The 20,945-nt window shown below is 34.6% G+C and overlaps 2 protein-coding genes across 4 annotated transcripts; both read left to right on the forward strand.

The window, feature by feature from the left end:
* Window positions 1-1,260: 1,260 nt before the first annotated feature.
* Window positions 1,261-5,483, forward strand: LOC11445311 (probable calcium-binding protein CML21). 3 transcript variants are annotated; one of them, XM_024773496.2, is made up of 5 exons: window positions 1,261-1,466; window positions 2,011-2,258; window positions 3,013-3,215; window positions 3,844-4,018; window positions 5,018-5,483. In XM_024773496.2, the coding sequence occupies exons 2-5, from the start codon at window positions 2,060-2,062 to the stop codon at window positions 5,122-5,124; spliced, it is 684 nt and encodes a 227-aa protein (XP_024629264.1). In that variant the 5' UTR covers window positions 1,261-1,466; window positions 2,011-2,059; the 3' UTR covers window positions 5,125-5,483. The 3 variants fall into 3 exon arrangements, with proteins under 3 accessions (XP_024629264.1, XP_024629265.1, XP_003628953.2); XM_024773497.2 differs by having other exon boundaries at window positions 2,020-2,258; XM_003628905.4 differs by having other exon boundaries at window positions 1,262-1,466; window positions 2,067-2,258.
* A 2,894-nt stretch (window positions 5,484-8,377) lies between these two features.
* LOC11440509 (protein RRC1-like) lies at window positions 8,378-20,902 on the forward strand. The gene is given in 19 exon segments (XM_024772044.2): window positions 8,378-8,566; window positions 8,693-8,760; window positions 10,028-10,123; window positions 10,212-10,347; window positions 10,531-10,576; window positions 12,032-12,092; window positions 12,183-12,335; window positions 12,703-12,819; window positions 12,906-13,071; window positions 13,392-13,504; window positions 13,897-13,968; window positions 14,337-14,558; window positions 16,294-16,352; window positions 16,524-16,608; window positions 16,710-16,847; window positions 17,949-18,176; window positions 18,179-19,059; window positions 19,265-19,431; window positions 20,249-20,902. Coding segments are annotated over 17 exon segments (2,985 nt in total). The 5' UTR covers window positions 8,378-8,566; window positions 8,693-8,760; window positions 10,028-10,048; the 3' UTR covers window positions 20,515-20,902.
* The last annotated feature ends 43 nt before the right edge of the window (window positions 20,903-20,945 follow it).

Here is a 20,945-nt window from a genome sequence, read left to right on the forward strand (position 1 = left end):
CGCTTTCTCTGTACAGGCCCATCACAAAGCCTTTCTTAATTAATGGCCAATTAACTTTTATGTTTTATAAGATAATAAAATGAATTTTAGTTACCAAATGCTTTTTTTAAATAATTTTTACACAACTGTATTAAAAGTTAGTATTGCAACATAAAATTAAATAACTAAAATTGGAAATCAATTTTGTAGCAAAAAAAATAAATGAAATCTAGTTTAAAATCTACTTAAACACACCCAAAAGCAATTTTAACATAAAATATTCAAATAACATTTTTCATACAAATCATTTCTATTGTAAAGGTATCCAAACATAAATCACTTTAAACTCAACTCACTTTTAACTAAAATCAATTATACAAATTCAATTCTATCAAAATCAATTTTTACTACCGCATAGCCAAACACACGCTAAAAATAATTTGGTCACATATGTCAAGGTTTAATATCTATTATCAAAAAAGAATTAAGAAATGTCTGGTCAATTTTTTTGGTATACATTTTTGTTTTTAATATAGTGACCTTACATAGAGTATATCTTTGAAAACATATCGCAATTATCTCTTTTACGATTGGTAAACTTCTTCCTATCTCAAATTAAGTTGGATTTTTCTTTTGACTCAATTAAGATGGAATTTGAAACATATATACCAATTATCTTTTCTACGGTTACATCTACTCCATCAAAATTTAAGAAAATAAAAAGTAAGTTATGGATTAGTTTAAAACATATGAGACGTTAAGAGACTGCTCTGATACCATTTGTCGACTGACTTTATAGACCAACACGAGTTTTTTCAGCATGTTTTGTCCTCACTTGCATGTTTATTGAGAAATTTCAGTAGGTCACCCATACAAAGACTATTCCAAGTCAAACACGTTTAACTGTGAAGTTTTTATGGAATGATTTGATATAGATAGTATCAAACAATTCTTATAAATCTTCCTTCAACCATGTAGTCTCATACCTACACGGCCTCAGGATCCTTCCAATTCTGATGTGATTCAGTTCGTCTAAAAACTGTCGGGAACCACTCATTGCCATGCCTTATGCACCGGTGACCATTCCCCGCACTTGTGAGCCTTGGATGTAGTTTCTAAAATGAGAATTATCTTTTCTACAATTGCATCTTACTTATTCAAAATTTACGAAGATCTGAATTAAGATCCTTATGAATGAAAATTATTTTTAATTAAGAAACATAGATGCGCATAAATAGAGAATAAAGAGAATACGTGGTGGGAGCAGCGCAAACATAGTCTGACAGAGATCAAGACCCAAACTTAGTTAAACTAAACAAACAAACGTCACTTTTCCTTTCTTTGCATCTTTCTTCCAAAACTAAAACACCATCACATCACCACCTCCTAATTACTATGAAATCTTCAACACTCACAAATCACTTTTGAGTTCTACTTTCTTTCCACGATCTCCACTCTTCACTACCAACTTATACATACATATTTTGGTATTGTACTCTCTTTATTTTCTTTCTTCCATTTCATTTTTATTTATTTATTTATGTTTTCACTTCCAATTTAATTATATTATTCATTCTTTGCTCAACGGATTTTACATGTTCTTTTTGTTAATACTATTTCTTGTCATCTTTCGTGGAATAAAGTTGATTTAGATTCTCAATCATTAGTGTGTTCAATTTTTTTTATTGAATATTAACATTATATATAATTTGATTTATTTGTTTGCATGTATTTTTGGATTGTCCTTGAATTTGGCAGAAATTGCTCTGTACCATCGTTATTTTGGCAAAAGCTACACTTAGTGCATGTTTGGATAGACTGTGAGTTTCAGAAAATTACACTGGCAGTGGATTTTGTTGAAGCTCACAAGTTTAGCTTTTGCCGAAATCTTATTCTGTCAAACTCACCGTGAATCCAAGATAGATCATAGGTCTTTGTTATTCACTTTTGCAAATGAACTTAGGCAATTAGGCTTTGCCATATCTCTGTGTGATTAGCAAAATATTTGAAAATCAATTGTTGCTTACGAAGTACTACTAGGATAACATTTCTGAGACGCACTTTGGTTGATTGATTGGCGATGGGAGGTGCAATGGGAAAGGGTGACTCACCCAAAAAGTTTTGGGTAGCAGAAACCAAGCTTGAGGCTAAAATGGTTGAAGCAATGCAACGGAGGGAATGTCAAGGATGTTCCATGAAATCATTCAACACCATAATCCTAAAATTCCCAAAAATTGATGAGAGCTTCAGAAAATGCAGGGCCATCTTTGAACAGTTTGGTAGGTTTCTACTTCAAATTTATGGTTCTGTAAAATTGGTACTTTGTTTTAATATATCTTCTAACGGAAGTCTGATATAAATATAGTTTATTGGCCTGAATTTATACACTAGGGTCATGCCAAAGTAAAAGCAAGAAGTGGCTGAATTTAGCCATGTTTGAGTAAACAACTTAATTGAGTGTTTATAGCATAAACACTTACCATGTGATGTAAGTGCTTATATATAAGCTATTTCTTTAACACAAGGTAAAATAAAGTCAAACTATTTTCACATAAGCTATAAGTTGTTTTCATAAGCTATCCTTGAGAGTTTATGGAAATAAACTGAAAACCAGCTTTTGGACATGTCGTAAGTTGTTTTCACAAGCTATCCTTGAGAATTTATGGAAATAAACTGAAAACCAGCTTTTGGACATGTTGTAAGTTGTTTCCATAAGCTCTCTCAAACAATGTCACGAACAAGTGCTTATGTCAGTAAATAAGCTAAAATAAGTCATTTTTATTATGCCTAGATCATGAAACACTGCGTTTATTCGAAGTTGAAATATATATATTAGAATTCAATTTGATTTTATTCCATTTTATTCCTTTTTTTTTATGTGATTGTAACTGCAATTATCAAGCTCATTCAAAGGCTTCAGCAGTGGAAAAAAGTCATTAACCTATGTTTGTCAGCGGCACATGCATGGCCAAATTGTCATATATATGTTTGTTGTAATTGGTAAGAGATGTGTTTTTATTTCTTTTGCTGCAGATGAAGATTCTAATGGGACAATAGATCAAGAAGAGTTGAAGAAGTGTTTCAGTAAGCTGGAAATTTCTTTTTCTGAGGAAGAGACCAATGATCTTTTTGAAGCATGTGATATTAATGATGATTTGGGAATGAAGTTCAGTGAGTTCATTGTACTTCTTTGTCTTGTCTACCTTCTCAAAGATGACCCTGCAGCACTTCATGCAGTATCCTATAATTTGTTTTCAAAAGCATATCATGTCTTGTGCATTCTGACCTCTGGTTGATGTTTGAATTATTTGGGGCTATTATACATTTAACTCCAGATAATGGAATATTATTTGAGTTTAATGGGCCTAAAATGTCGGTGTAAATTAGTTTTACACTGACATCCAATGAGAGTCCTCCATTTTTTCATGTCATACCATCAATTTAAAAATGCAGTTATAAAAGTGGGATGATGTGGGAAAATAGTGGATTTTTATTGATGTCAGTGTAAAATTATTTTGCGATGACAATGCATATCCTTTAAATCCATACTATTTTTGTCCTTTTGCATTTTATTTAGAAAATTACATATTTAATTCAGGAGATGTTTGGACATTATGAGCATTGCAGTTTTATTTGTTCTAAGAAGTATTTCTGTTATGGCTTTACTTTTCTAATCATGCATTTTTTTAGTAAAACCTATAATTTTGAAATTTTAAGTTGTCATGCAAGCTTTGAAGTTTGAACTCTGAAGCAATGCAATGTAGTAGGAAGGAAAGCATATCTCATACATGTCTTCCTGTTTTCGTTGATAATTTATAAGCCATTTCCTCTATCCTTTCAAATTGTTGTCTATGACTTGTCTAGAAATCACGAATTGGCATGCCAAATCTGGAGGCCACATTTGAGACATTGGTTGATACATTTGTATTCTTAGACAAGAATAAGGACGGGTATGTCAGCAAAAATGAAATGGTCCAAGCTATAAACGAAACTACATCGGGGGAACGTTCTTCTGGAAGAATAGCCATGAAAAGATTTGGTCAGTTGTCTCTCCCTTGTTTAAATTCCACACATATGCACTCAAGTGGCCATTCAAGCTTGCTTGAACACACGTGCTCATCTTAGGAGTGTGCATCATTATATACTAATGTTTTAAAAATATGCTTTAATGTGTTTTCACTAGAAAATTGACTGCCACTAAATTGAATAACGAACAAAAAGCAACATTTAAGGAACTCAGAACATAGCAGGGTGAGAATCGTGTATTCCTCATATTGCGTAGAGGTTGTCCAATCATCTGTTACTGTTAACGAGCATCAGTTGAAATTAACCAAGTGGTTCATGAGCTTCAATTAAAGCCGAATCAAAAGGAGGTACCCGAGTTTAAACCCCGTCTAGAACAATTCCTAGTCAGAATTTACTTACAACCCGACTAAACTTTGGATTATCAAAGCCCCTTTTCTCTAAGAAACGGAGGGTTAAGACAGAAACATGTTAGTATTGACGATGCTCACTGTCTATTAAAAGGTCAATAATATACATATTGGGGCCTAAGTTTTATTGTTTTTTTTTATTTACTTGGTGTAAAACAGGAATAAGCAACCGGTGGAAACCATAAAATCAACGGTGAAATATGTGCATTATTGAATGAGAAAGATGAGCTCAGAGGCTCTACAATGGTGGAATAGTAGAAAATGGAAGAGATAAACCAATCTCAGACTCCTAATCCAGACCATAGCTCCAAAGAGAAATCTCTCCTAACAACTTTTTAACAATATTAATCAATGAGTTACACAATACCATTGGCTCTCTTTAATAAGAGAAGCTTCCTAAAATCAAGGGAATTTCCCAACTAACTCTTATTGGGCTAAGGCCCAAACCCAGGGTCCTATTTACCAACCTTCATCACACTCATCATAAAACTCCATTGCAACTACTTCTATATAACTACCAGAAACAATCTTGTCTATATTGTTTTCTTCCAAATTTTGTACTTTTTCATTAACAGTTATTTTTTATATTTTATGCGAAAATGCAGAAGAAATGGACTGGGATAAAAACGGAATGGTGAACTTTAAGGAGTTTCTTTTCGCATTTACACGGTGGGTTGGAATTGATGAATTTGAGGATGAGGAAAATGCATAGGCCTGAATGATGTCTATCTTAATGTCTTTGGCTGTATCTTCTGCTAATAGAGACCGTAGCATTGTGCTTCAGCCAAAACAAGAAGGCTATTCCAGTTTTCACTTGTAATAAAGGACAAGTTGCTTCACGTTGAATTTTATTTATATGAAATATTATCATTCGTGATGTAAATAGCAAGTGTTGAAGTGAAGATACAGTCAAACTCACCTGTTAAATGCCACCTTATATCTGTATTGGCTTCTTTATTGTTCTCTCCTCTCTCCCTCTAGTTCCCATAAGTTTATCTATCTATATTTCTTATATCTAACTATAAAGCTATAAGCTTGATTGGAATATAGGCTATATATATGTTATTCTTATATCTTATTCTTTGTCTGTTATAGAGTTAACTGTTAATGCTCTTCATACCCCTATCATTGAGTCATTGACTGTATTTGCAAGTGGTTTGCTAAACCAGTGAACCTTGGTCTATTGTTCATCAACACTGCACTGTGGGAAAGAAAAGTTTTATACTGTGGCTCGTTGAAACAGGTTCTCATTTGGATCAACAAATGCAAGTTTGGCACATTTGTCCTGCTGATATGTGGCACTTAAATTTAGAATATGTTTTGGACATTACTTATGTTAGGCCTCGAGGTTTTGTCAGTTTTTTTTTCCTACATAAAAAATCGCTATCATATTAAAATATAGTTTTTTCTTGGCAAAATTATGCACGCGGTTTTTTTATTTAAGTTTGGCCTTTATTTTGGGTTGGTATTGAAGTTTTTTTTTCCTTGAATTGATCATTTATATTGCATTTTGTTGCACAATTAGCATTTAAATTATGTTTCTCTTGCACCGTTGTTTTTTATGTTATATTTCATGATCTTGCAAACCACAACTTGTGTTCAACAACTTTAGATGAACGATGCTCATGTGCCCATTCATCACACTCCACCTTAGAGATGAAACACTCACAATTTTGGGTTCAAGGATTCGAATCATTGCTCATGAGATTTTAATGTCTATGGTTGTGATTTGTTGATATGAGATTTTAATGCCTAAGTTGTGATTTGTGCAATGTAATTTTTTTTTTTCTTTTTGATTTGTACAAAGAAAAAGAACAATTTTTGTATAAGAAAGTCTTGAAAATTTTAAAAGATTTTGCACGACTTTCATTATTTTAAAAGAATGTTAAGATTTACAATTTGGATTTCAATAGATTTACATCATAAGATTTTAAAGGATTTGAAATTATTTTATGGATTTTTAAGATTTCACAAGATTTTATGAATTTTTAGGACTCGTTGAAAATAAATGATTATAAAACACTATCTTTCACAATATTCTCAACATAGACTCTTTTCACAATATTCTCATGTTTTCATCTTTTTCATGTTAAAAACCTTTCGCACAAGGTGAGTCAAACAAGACCTCAAATTTAAAATGGAAATAAGTCACCAAAAGGAGTGAAACAAAAATGACTTAGTCGATACCCAAACTAACAAACGAGTTCGAACACCAAACATGAAAACCAATATCAACATGAGTAGCTTTTATCCACCAAGAAGAATGCAACTTAACTTTATATAATAACTTGTGAATGAAGCTTTCCTTGCTATTAAATAATCAATTATTTCTCTAAAAAATATTCAGAATTTTGTTTTTAATCTCTAAAAAATAAAATCACACATTTTAGTCTTCGTAAAATTTTCCATCAAGATTTTAGTTTTTGTAAAAAATTTCATCAGCATTTCAATCGATGTTAAATTTTTTCGTCAGCATTTTTTATCCCACGACCACCTGTCTAAAACATGATCATGCAAAACGATATTATGCAACAAAGTCGAACACTCTGCAACAGTCTCCTCCTCCACACCGAGGCACCACCTCCATCCACCCACCCTCTCCTCTCCATCTTCTGCACCGTCACCCCTTTGTTTTCAGCCAGATAAAAAAGGCGAGGAAATTGCACCCGTAAAGGTACTCCCCCCACCCAATTATCCAACCAAAAGTATGTGTTACTTCCTCCACCAACCACCCTACGAACATTATCCTCAAACCAACTCCCCACCCCCAACCCAGCACCATTACGAATGCCAGACAACATCCTCCACCAAACCAAACTGTCCCCCCTCCTCTTTGTATCTCGTCTTTAAGACACGATACCATAAACCCTCCTTATCTACCAGCATACGACAACACCACTTCCCTAACAAAGCTACGTTAAATTCCCTCAACCTCTTAACACCTAACCCATCCCCTCCTTCGATAAACAAACACAATCCCAATCAACCCAATCAATTTTTCTAAAATCCCCCCCCCCCCCCCCCCCCCCCCTTTTAAAAAAATAAATAAAGATTCAATAGAAGAAATTATACATGTGGGTGTCTTGAAGAAGAAAAGAAAGTAAATCATAAGAGATGATATGACATATTTCAGGAGAATCAGATGACCACCAATTGAAAGAAATTTGCTTTTCCAGTTCGACAATCTAGAAATAATAATGTTCAAAATCGGTCTCCAAAAGTCTAGCCTCCGCGGATCCTCTCTTATAGGCAACCCTAAATACACAAAGGGAAAGGCTCCCATGCGACAATTCAAAACCATAGCAGCCTCCTGCAACCAAGAGTCTGAGACATTAACCCAGGTCATCATACTTTTATGAAAATTAACTTTCAAGCCAGACACTTGTTCGAAAATCATCAAAATAACCAGCATAGAGCGCACATTCGACCAACTCTTTTCACCAATTATCAAAGTGTCGTCAACCAATTGGAGATGTGACATACACAAGTCAGTGTCACACCCCACACAATAGCCACGAAACAGCCCCGACTCCAATAACGACAACATGAGGACATTAAAACCCTAGGCATCAAACAAGAAAAGGAACGGAGAAAGATGATCACCCTGACGAAGTCCATGTTCCATAGGAAATTCCTCTATGGGGCACCCATTGACCAACACCGAAGCCGTAGTCATTCCGACACATTCAGACATCTACTTCTTCCAAGGAGTCGGAAAATTCATCTTCTGCATAACCGTGTCCAAATATTTTAAATTCACCGAATCATAGGCCTTTTCGAAATCCAATTTAAATGTAACAAAGTTTTATATTATATATATTTTTTGAGAGAAAGATTTATATTATTATATATGATGTGTTGATACGTCATTTAATAAATTAACAACACATAATTTATTATATTTTAGTAATATTTCTGTGAAAAATAAAAATAGAAATAGTAAAGTGATGTGGTAAACAATATGTCAAATGTAGAAACCCTGTTTTGTTTTCATAAGAAAAAAAAGAAAAGAAAAAGTTGAAGAAATAGCCTCTCCTTCTTCCTGCCCTTGATTGAAACCAAACCAGAACTGGACACAACCAACTGCGCATCCCATCCTTCCGACGACGAGACTTCTTCCGTTCCGTTCGACTAACGAACTACTCAATTTAGAGGTTACCTTCACTCTTTCTTTCATTCACTAATTAAACCCTTAAACACAGCTTTCGATTTTCGTTAATTACTTAATCACGATTATTATACTAATTATATGATTTTTTTTTTTAATTTTTTGATTTCAGACAAGTATTAGTCATTGCACAATCGCATTTTTTGTACCTCAAGCTACTCCACTCTTCGGGAGAGACAGGTTTGGATTTCCTTTCTTACTTCTCATTAGATTCTCGTGCCTTTCACTCTCTCGGGTTTTTTTAAGATTGTTTTTAGATTTAGTTGAGATTGGGAATGTGAACACTGCATTTCAATGATTTGCTTAGTGTGCGTTTGGTTCAGCAATGAATTCTTTCCGCCCAAAAGTTAGTTCAACAATAAATTTGTGTAAAAATCCATTTTGGAGGCAAAACCAATTCTACTTGAGACCAACCAAACATGTCAAAATCACTTAATATTTGTTCAATGTCTATTTTTTGTGTTGTTTTGAGGCTGTTTTTAATTATTTGATTCAGTAGAGGAGTGAGTGGAGTTTGTAGGTGTCTTACAATTGACATTTAGAGATTGTTTTAACCAATGAGAAGCGATGACGTGTGAAATTCGGGGGGACATTAGGAAAGGCGCAAATTCATTAATGCATTCCTACTGACTTTTCTATTTGCATAAATGTGTTTTTTTTATTATTATAATTAATTTTTATTATCATATTAATCATATTTTTTTGTTGCCTTCGTTTTAGTACACATTGCACAATTATATTCTTCGTTCACTCCTTGTAGTCTTAGCTGCTCCTCTCCTCATTCGCTCACTTTTTGAGGAGGTTTGAATTTCCCTTCTTACTTTTGTTCTTCATTTTTCCCTGTCTCGGTGCTATTAGATTGCTATAACTATGGCTATGTTGGTGTAGATTTTGTGTTCATTGATTTTTTTCAAATCTTGGGGTTTTTTAGTTTTTTATTGGATTTACTTTATAAGATTAGGTTAGATGGATAATCTATTAGGTTGATGTTTGTTTCTGTGGCTCACTTGAGATTGAGAATGGGAACACCGCATTTTAGGGATTTTCTGACATTTGTCAAATGTTTTTGTCTTTGTTTCTTCTGATGCTTTGAGAATGGGTTTGAATATTAGATACGGTAGAGTTCACATTGATGACAAGGTTATTCCTCAATCCTGTTGTGCTAGAAACTATGTTGTTGATAACGGCGGCACATAGCCGCCCTCACACACGGCGGCGCATAATCAAGTCATAGCCATCGGTAGCGTATACAATCTTTGATAGCCTAGAAAGTTTAATTTTTCGAGGAGTGGAATTTGTAGATGGTGTAAAATTGAAAATAGAGTTTGTTTCAAAGAATGAGAAGTGATGACGTGTGAAATTAGGGGACATTTTGGAAGGTGTAATTTCTTGGAAATTTTCCGATTTTAGGCCGAGCGATATGTTGAGTGTTGTTTATTTGTGGCAGGCTTTCTTTGCTAATGCAAAGATGAGTTCGTTCTCCATTACGAGGAAAAAGACGCCATTTCAGAAGCATAGAGAAGAGGAGGAGGCAAAAAAGAAGGTAGGGTTGATGTATCCGATTTATTTGGTTCTTGTTAGAACTTTGAAAAGACATATACTGGTTGTCATGATTTAGTTGTTTCCTGCAGAGAGCGGAAGATGAGACTGCTCGCCTGTATGCTGAATTTGTAGAGTCATTTCAAGGGGATAATGCTCCCGGGTCAAAGACTTTTGTTCGAGGAGGAACAATTAATCCCAATGATAAATTGAAAGACGATTCTGAGGGTTAGTATGAGTGTGATGAATTATATATTTCTCAGCCCTTATTTTAATGTTTCTGCCTCATCTCTTGGAGGTTTTGATTATATATGCTTTTCATGTTGTGGATAAATACATAGTTTTTGCTATTATTTTTTATAATAAGTTTAATAAGAGTATGGACCTTTTTTATTCATTCGCGGATGACAGGTGAAAAGTCCAAAGAGGGGGTATCTGGTCCAAAGAAGGGAAGTAGGTAAATAAATGCTTTTGATTGACCATGTTTATGTTCTCTTTAAATCAGGCATCATAAGTAGAAAAATCACATGCCTTTCAGGTATAGCTTTATTTTAGTAGGTTTGTACTTAAACCTTAATAAAATTGAATTTTCATGAATTATGATTCATTTAATGGTAATTTTTTCTATAAGAATATTTAATGCTGTGGTGTGATTAACCTCTTTGAAAAAATATTTGTGTAATTGTGCCATTGGTAGTTTTTCAGAGATAAGCTATAGTTTCTCAACTCCTCAATATGTAGCATGTTCTGTTTATTTAGGGGAAGTCATTGGTTTAGAGCGATCATTTGAAATTACTTCTGTTGAAGATCATCTCATTTTTTTAAATCCAAAACAAAAAGCTTATTCTGGATGGTTGTCTGATGATGTTAATACTTAATAAAGTTTTTATTTTATTGTCAGAACTGTGAAATATAGATGATCTTTTGAATTTTGCTGTACAGACATTTTCAATTGCTCGAGTAAATCTTCAAATAGTTTAGGCATATGTATTTGTAATCGTTGAAGGTATACCTTATCTAGGTATAACAAATCAATATTCTTGCATTGCATCTTGTGGGGGACATCTGATGAAATTGGTTTGATAGAAAAACAATTATACCTGAAAACTATAAAAGTGACTTTCCAGTAGTTTATGTCATTTTCTTTTGTGGTGCCGTCATAGTTGTGATTTGTCTACCCCACGGTGATGCTTTTGTACTCCATTTCTTCCTTGATAAAAAAAGTGTTCTTTTATAGTTTTGTTGTTATTATTAGCTAATACATATGTTACATACATAGCAACTTCATATTGACATATTCAGAGTGTGTTTAATTGGAGAAAATGTTTTCGATTTTATACTATATGTTATTGGGTTTCTATCAGTGAGCTACTCAGTTTTCTTGCTAGCAATAATATTCCTAATCCTATCTTGTCGTGTGTGATCTCTGGTCCTATTGAATAATGTAAATTTCTGTTTCATTATACCATAACCATCAAAAACTAGTATTTTCATAAATCTTCTTCCAGTTGTAAGAATAATTCATATTGTTGGAATAAGGTGTGGCAGTTTTTTGCTGAGTTAGAAGGGGATAGTTCCTTGTCTGAAGGTTCTACGAATGGCCTTCTGTATTGTGTTGTGCTCCTTCAAAAGCTTATTCCTGTGAATCATATATATGTTCGGTGTCAGTACTAAGTAATGTGAATTTGTAAAGTAGTTAAGTTTTATAGACTGATTATTAGCTGAGACTGGAATCTTGTCAAGCAGTTTTCTGGGATTATCCTGTAGTGATTCCTGAAGTTACACATTAGCTATAAAGAACAAACGTCAAGGGATTGCTTTGGAAATGCTACAGATAACTCTTGTACTTTTAGTTAGTCAAATGTATTTTAGTAAATTGGTATGGAAGTTCATCATTTATGTTTATTTGCAGATATGTACCATCTTTTATACCGCCTCCATTGGCAACCAAGGGGAAAGAATCTGAAAAGAAAGTCAGTATCATAATTGAGGCTATGATCTCTGTTTTTATTTTCAATGTTGAGATGTATCTAGATCTAATGTTTGTGCGTTGTACATTTCAGAAAGAGGAAGAAAAGCCAAAGGAAAAAGAGAAAGGAAAGTCAAGGAACATTGATCATTTTATGGAGGAGCTAAAGCAAGAGCAAGAGATGAGGGAGAGACGAAATCAAGACCGTGAACAATGGCGTGATGGGCGTATTGGAGAGCATTCTATTGTTAGTGATACCTTTTCTTACTTGTTTGCATGCTTCTTATAGGTGGCTTGGTTTTGGATTTTGGTCCTTCTATCTTTAAATGCACAAAACTTGTTTATTGCTTGTACGTTTCTCTTTTAGTCAATGTAGAGTGCTGTTGGATAAGACTAAACTTTATTATGTGGTAAATGTATCATAGAATTTCATTTTTATTTGCTCTCTTTTGCCTGTTTTGATTTTGTGCATTACAAATATGACTTGGCGTACTTTATAATCTACATAGCAAAAATAATTACTGGTATATGTCTATTCTTGATTTTGGTTTATTCCTTTGTATTCAATAAATTTATGAAGCAGTTCTGCTGATAGTTTTCCCTCTTATCAACAGTCCAGTCGTTTTGATGAACTACCTGACGATTTTGATCCAAGTGGAAAGCTTCCAGGATCATTTGATGACGGTGATCCACAAACTACAAATCTTTACGTTGGAAATCTCTCACCCCAGGTTTGACGGTCTTCTCAATGAATAAGATTTGTTGTTCTTTGAGAATTAAGGCGTGTAATCTCATGTTGCCATAATCACAATTTTAGGTTGATGAAAACTTTCTTCTGCGCACTTTTGGAAGATTTGGACCTATTGCTAGTGTGAAGATAATGTGGCCTCGAACAGAGGAGGAGCGAAGGCGGCAAAGAAACTGTGGTTTTGTTGCATTCATGAACAGAGCTGATGGACAGGCTGCAAAAGACGAAATGCAAGGTCTGTTTTCTTTTATATCTTAAACCAGAAATATGCTATGCTTAACTTCTTCAAACTTTAATTTTAAATGAATATTACTTTTATCTTCAAATGATATCAGTTGAGATCTTTGAGAAGTATAAGATGAAATGATTCTGAATATGCTGAAGTGATTGATCACTCAGATGTCATATTTTATATATCAAGTTTACAAGGCCAATAAATTCTAGATAAAATTACAAAGTGATAACTCTATTCCTTTAGGTGCATTAATCCACTCTATTTGTATACAAAGAATCTAAGCCAAGTGGGACATTAATCTGAGTTTATGCTTTGTGCAGGAGTCGTGGTTTATGAGTACGAATTGAAAATTGGATGGGGAAAGTCAGTTGCCCTCCCATCACAAGCATTACCTGCACCTCCACCAGGGCATATGGCCATCAGGAGTAAGGAGGTATTGTTTATTACTATTATTATTATTTTTTTATTTATTTTTAAAGAGTTGATCCAAACAACTTATGAGCATTATAATTACAATTTGGGAACAATTACCCTTCAGTAGTTATTTTTCCCTCATTATAATAATTCATATTCTGAAACAACAATAACCCCCCTCCAAAGAAAAAAACACGGAAAAAAATTGTTCATCGTATCTACCGAATTTCCCCCCAAGTATGAGGATTACTAGAAATGATTTCCATATTGTATTTTTCAACATATTAAATATAAAGGAAACCTTGCAAAACAGGATGTTCGACTCTTCCTTGGACCTATGCATAATAAGAGCTTTATGTCATCGACCTACCTTTCTGATTTACATATAAAAATGTTTTACTTTATTTGCAGGGTAACACTGTTATCTTGTCTGGCCCATCAGGTCCACCAGTAACATCAGTGCCTAGTCAGAACTCTGAACTGGTAAGTTATTTGCTTTTGCTTCTCGTAATTTGTTTAAATTAATACCTACTTGTATCGTCATATCGTGATCAGAAATCATTAAACTGGTAAATTTATGTGAAACACAAATTTAATATGTATCAATGCACTTAGTTTTTTTTTAAAATACTTAAATTTACATCTATTTATCTTTCATATAAACTTTCGTCTTTTGCAATGTTGTTTGTTTATGGATAACTATCCTCTAATTTCCTAATGGCAGATTTTTTTTATAAGTATAAAAAAATTACATAAAATACCAGAGGGTGAAAATACGTGAAGCTTATACTTACTCTCATTCCTTATATAGTGGTTCTTACCCTTAATCTATCGGCTGTAACTTTTGCTAGGTTCTTACTCCTAATGTTCCTGATATAATGGTTACACCTCCTGAGGATGAACATCTAAAGCATGTAATTGATACAATGGCTCTGTATGTATTGGACGGAGGATGTGCTTTTGAACAGGCTATTATGGAGAGGGGTCGTGGCAACCCTCTTTTCAATTTCTTGTTTGTTCTTGGCTCGAAGGAGCATACCTATTATGTTTGGAGGCTCTATTCATTTGCTCAGGTACATCAATTTTATGAAAATGAAATTTACTTTCTAGGAATATATTGATTACAACAGATTGTGTACGTGCTGTGGGTATTTGGTAACATCTTTTGAAATTATAAGGTTAGTCTTTTTAAGCGGAGCAGAAAAGGAATGGTCAGAATAAAATTATATTCATATTGATGTGAATATCTTTTAGTTAAAATAATGTTGGATGATCTTAGGACCAAAGTCAAAGAACCGATCCTTATTCATACTAATACTGGAGACTCGTGATTTTAATTATATATACTATTTGTGATTTATGGGGCAAGATCATATTAGGAACTGTTGACACTACCTTATTGAATAGTGTTATGGCCCTGATTATAAGTGTGGGGAAAGTGGAAAACATCACCACATGAGCCAACTTTTGGGGTTGAGTTTGGCCAAAACCCAAATTCTAATCTGTTGGGCCGCCTGCAGATGTCTAGTCCTACAAGTTTCATGCCCCATACTTCCAATCTTGTGCGTGAGACTGTTGAAGTGATATATTCCAATAGTGATATGACCTAAATAGCGATTAGAAATTTAGAAGTGTCGGCACTAGGTAACCCTCACCGCATGTGCTAGCTTTGGGGTTCAGTTAGTCCAAAACCCAAATTCTAAAAGAAGCGGGAGATGGGGATACAGATTGCATTTGGAACAGAAGTTGGGGCCCAACTCCATTGGGACAAACTACAGCTACGACAAAACCTGGAGCAATTTTGCTTTTGTGAGATAGCTAGGCCTACATCGCTTCTGACTTCTGAGAAGCCAAGGTGAGACTGCCTGAAAAGGTTACCGGGACTACTAAAAATTGGAGGCAGCAGTGTGAAGCTAAGTAGCTAACTGGTCTAAGGATACGAGCCTGACACAGGCTTTGGAAGTGGCAAGAAGTAGATAGAACTCACTAACTGTGAGTTAACTTGAGAGAGAGAAGAGGTGACCAGAATATGCACGACCAATAAGAAGAAAATAATTATAAAAATATTAACAATTTGACAATAGCTTTCCAAATTTTAGGGAACTTGATATTGGAATGATGAGAACAGCTTATGGGGGATGATACTACAGTTAATTCTGAAACCCCAATCGTGAACTCTCTTACACAAATCTTGAAACGTATCAACTCTCTTTGATTCATGATGAAGTTGAATTTTCTGAAACTTTTTGGGATCACAGAGAGTTACACATTTTTTTAATGTAGAATGATTGAAGAATGTGAAGAAGTAGAAAGAGACAAGTGTAGATTTGGGTTGAGACAAGTGTAAGAGAGTTCATGATTGGGGCTTTAGATATTGGAATGATGAGAACAGTTTATGGAGGATGATACTACTCTGATACAATGTTGAATTTATAAGGTCTTTCTATGCATAGACAGAAAAAGAAATATAATAAATTATGTTGATATTTGTATGAATAATTTGTTGAGTGATCTTATTTCACAAGACTAGGCACTAATCCTTATTTATAACAATGCTTGACTCATAATTTGATTAAATAAGGAAACACATCAAGATATATAAAGAAGTATGCATTCCAATACTAATAGATTATATCTATGATAATCTAAATTAGAGAAGTTACTATCAAACTATCAATATATTATAAGATATTTTTATATATTTTAAGAATACTAAAGTATCCAAGAAAGAAAATATCTAAAATTTTGATGTAATGGTGTAACAGATATTTGTAACTTGTTGATTGATATACTTTTCTTGCTATGCAGGGTGATACTCTTCAAAGATGGCGAACTGAACCTTTTATCATGATAACGGGTAGTGGAAGGTACTCTAATTGTCCTTTCAGTGAGTATTTGACTTGTTAATTAATGCTTATAGCCAAAAGTTATGATAGAAAAGGGGAAGAAAAAGAGTATTGGTAGAGTTTTTTTATGCTGTCTCTGGATAAGTCTGTTGCAATAAGTATGTACTAAACAGTTTTTTTATATTTTCACAGATGGATTCCTCCTGCATTACCGATAGCGAAAAGTCCAGAACATGACAAAGAATCTGGCTCCACACATGCTGCTGGAAGGAGCAGGGTAATTTCTATTGTTTTTTTAATCAGGATGTATTGAACTTCAATAATGTCTCTTGACCAACACAATTTTTTAATTTTCCTTGTTTTGATTGAGTATTGCAGCGTGCAGAACCTGAAAGAACCCTGACTGATGCACAGAGGGATGAGTTTGAGGATATGCTGCGTGCTTTAACATTAGAGAGGAGTCAGATAAAGGGGGTTATGGGGTTTTCTTTGGATAACGCCGATGCAGCTGGCGAGGTAGTACTCTCACTATGCTCATCCATTACTGCAATTCCCCTCAGTATAGTTAAAACTTATCGTAAGCTTGATTATCCATTTAAGCCCATCTGTTAACTCTGTTCATGTTTAATTGGTCCATGGCTCCATCCAGTAAGCTAGGTCTTAGTCTTACCTTTGGGTTGAATCGTTAATCGGCTTTTTGTAACTGAAATCCAAGCATTGAACTTGAAAACCTTATGGCAATATCTGGCCAATAACCTGATCCCTGTCATTTCCAAATAATCAATCCATTGACACAACTCTGTACCAGAACAAAAGTAAATGAGTGAATGATGAATTTATCTGCTCAAATTGTATATGAAAACACTTTTCTGTTGTGAATATTATGTTGCCGGCTCTCAATATACTGGATAATAAACAGGAAATAAGTAGGAAATAACTGCCAATAACCTATTTAATTCAGAGAGAAGATATTAGAATAAATAGGAAAGTACTGCTTATTTCCCTATCAAACATGTTATTAGCAAGTTCGGCTATAACATGCTATTTTATATAGAAATTTGAAATCATGGACACTTAGATAGTTGAGTTTTCTGGCACAGATTTTCTAGATAAGAGATTGACTTAGGGGAGCATAGAAGTAAGGGTTACCCTATACGTTCTTATTCTATATATATGTTGTTTACTAAAAGGACAAGTACTATACACAGCTGTTGTACAATGTACATACAAGCTTTAGCTTATATGCCAAAATAACTATATACCATTATTATCACTTCGGAAGGCTATGAATGCATTGTTAACCCTACAAGTTATGCAAACCTCTTAAACATAAAAATAGGTTATCTTCAGAAATATAAAGGACGATAGTCTGGTGTTGATGTTACTTACATGCTATCATTTTTTTTTAAATGACAAATGTTAGTTGTTAGCTGTTATTTTTGTTAGTGTAGGGAGTTGAATCCATGACTTCGTTATCGCTCCAACCCCTATGTTCCTCTCCTAAACCACCTACCGCTCCTCTCATGTGCTATCATTTAATTGGTCTTCTGGAATCATCTTTTATTGTGTTTTGGGAGGAGGCTTTCTTAATTATACACTATCTTTTCTTAACTGCAGATAGTTGAAGTGTTGACGGAATCCTTGACACTTAAAGAAACCCCTATTCCTACTAAAATTGCAAGGCTTATGCTTGTCTCTGATATTCTTCATAATAGTAGTGCTCCTGTAAGAAATGCATCGGCTTATCGCACCAAGTTTGAAGCAACATTACCTGATGTAATGGAGAGTTTTAATGACTTGTATCGTAGCGTAATGGGGCGTATTACTGCTGAAGCCCTTAAGGTAGGCTGAAAACCAGTAGACTGCCTTGCTATAATTTCTTATTATTCTTATTCTGTTTACAATCTTTATCTGAAATGTTGCAGGAGCGAGTACTGAAAGTTTTGCAAGTATGGGCCGATTGGTTTCTCTTTTCAGATGCTTATGTTAATGGCTTAAGAGCCACTTTCCTTAGACCTGGGAACTCTGGTGTAATACCATTCCACTCCATATGTGGTGACGCACCTGATATTGAGCAGAAGATCACTTCTGATGATGCTATTGTTGGTGGCAAGACCGACCAAGATGCTGCATTGGCAATGGGTCGAGGAGCTGCAACGAAAGAGCTAATGAGTCTTCCTCTTGCTGAGCTGGAAAGGCGGTGCCGACACAATGGATTGTCACTTGTTGGTGGTAGAGAAATGATGGTTGCACGGTTGCTAAGTCTTGAAGAGGCAGAAAAGCAAAGAGGTTATGAACTAGATGATGGATTGAAATATCCCGGCAACCAAACAAGTTCAGGGAAAAATTCAAGTGGTCAGCGAGAAACAAGTGCAGATCCTGAACCAATGGGATTGTCTGGATTGAATCATTATGGGGATGAAGATTTGCAGTTGCAAGGCAAAGGTTATGCACCTTTAGCGCCAACCCTTCCTATTCCACAGCCTGAACTTAAAGCCTTCGCAAAAAAAGAGAAGAATGATCTGGTTCTGCCAGCCTCTAAATGGGCTCGGGAGGATGATGAGAGTGATGATGAGCAAGGGAAAGGTGGGAAAAATCTTGGGTTAAGCTACTCATCCTCTGGTAGTGAGAATGTGGGTGATGACCTTATTAAAGCTGATGAATCAGAGGCTGCTGCTGATTCAAGTTTTCCAGCTCATGCTGACAGTGGAATGAATGAAGAGCAGAGGTTGCATTATATTTCCTTTCTTGATTGCTGTCCCTTTTGTTCTAGATAATAGTGTTCAGTATTTTTAACTTTCTTTCCACAAAAGCAATTCAAATGCAAATGGAAATTCTTTCTTTGTCTTTTTGGTTACACTAAACAAAAAGATTTTATTTATATTGTATCCGTTGTCTTATACTTATAGAGTTTTGCATCAACTGTTATGCAGACAAAAGTTGAGACGCTTGGAGGTTGCTTTAATTGAATATCGCGAGTCTCTTGAAGAAAGGGGGATTAAAAATTTGGAAGAAATTGAGAAGAAAGTTCTGATGCACCGGAAACGGCTGCAAGTGGAGTACGGGTTATCAGATTCTAATGAAGATGGTCAAGGCAGTAGTAAGTTATTTCACCTGTCTTTCTCTCTTGAAAGTCATACAGAGTCATTTTTTAAATTGACATTAGGATGGCGATTATGAAAGCTCTAGTGGCCTGCACACATTGGTTTATATTTTATATTGCTTTTTTTTTTTTTTTTCTTTCAAACAAATGTTACAGTCATATATCTCAAGCTACACATCATATTCTGCAATCCTGTTAGAAACTTAAAAAACAAATTTACAATTCCAAGGCTGGTTTTTACTCAATAGTGTCTATTTGACTTCGATGACTTCCCGCAAATTTTGAGTAACAAAAATTGAGATGATATTTGCACTTGAAATATGATTTGATGGTGATTATTTCATTGCATGGTACCTGCAATATTCTTTTTCTTGTGCACCATGGTGGTTTCCTTGGTTCGAAAGGTATATGTTACTGGAACCGGATAATAAAATATGCAATAGTGGTTTTTCTTCGGCCACCATATTCTTTGGTCTATTCACTCTCACTTTGTTTTGCTATGTAATTTTGTGGCAAATTTACCTTGTGTGATTCTAATCTTATTTGCATCTTAACTGAGGATGACCTACCTATTCTTGAAAATGTGTTCGGTAGGAGTAAAACTGGAAGGAATTGAGAGACATCTGGTGAAAATCCAAAATGTATCTAAGGATAAGTCATGGCATATGATGCAAGTTTTCTTACATTTCCTAGCACTTAATTTCTTGCAAAAATACCATTAAAATGTGAACATCTCTGTTAGTGTTGATGACTTGGTACAACTTATTATTCTTGATGAAACTTTCAAATGATTTTGGTTATTTGACAATTGTAGGGAAAACATCTTCAGAGAGGAGGGATAGGCATGATGTCTCAAGGAAACGGCACCGCAGCCATAGTCCAAGTCGTAGTCCACAACAGAAACCGTCAAGCAAAGACAGAGATAGAGAACGAGACAGAAAAAGAGATAAAAGTTATGATTTTGACAGTGATAGAGGAAGAGACAGGCTCAGGGAGAAGAGTGGAAGCAGGGAGAGGGATGATCATGATAGGGATAGAGGCAGGGACAGAGACAGAGACAGAAGAAGACGCGCCAAATAGCATTTCACATGCACACCAGAGATCTGTAACCTTAACCGTTTGCAGACGGGTTTGTAAGAGTTCGAACAGTTGGCTTTTTGTCATCATAGGGGGGAATCTTGGTAAAAGATAGAAATGAAATGTCTGCCAGAAAATTGTGTTGCTAAAGACAATCTTTGAAAATGTTGAAGAGAATCTGGCCCTTGATACCCCTATAAGTTTAACTTCATGTAATTTTAAGATAAAATCTTGTTAATTTTGTGAAGTAGTGAATGATGCTGCACAATCCCTTTTGTAATCAAGAAGGTTCTGAGATATTGGGCTGACATTTTTTTCAAAAATATTTTTACTGGCTGTTAATTCAGTTATATAGGTGAGAAATGATATTTGAACATCCATTTTGTGACAACTTTTGTTACAACTTTCTCTTTCATACTCACATCATTTTTTAC

Source organism: Medicago truncatula, chromosome 8 (genome assembly GCF_003473485.1).
Source record: "Medicago truncatula cultivar Jemalong A17 chromosome 8, MtrunA17r5.0-ANR, whole genome shotgun sequence".
Taxonomy (NCBI): domain Eukaryota; kingdom Viridiplantae; phylum Streptophyta; class Magnoliopsida; order Fabales; family Fabaceae; genus Medicago; species Medicago truncatula.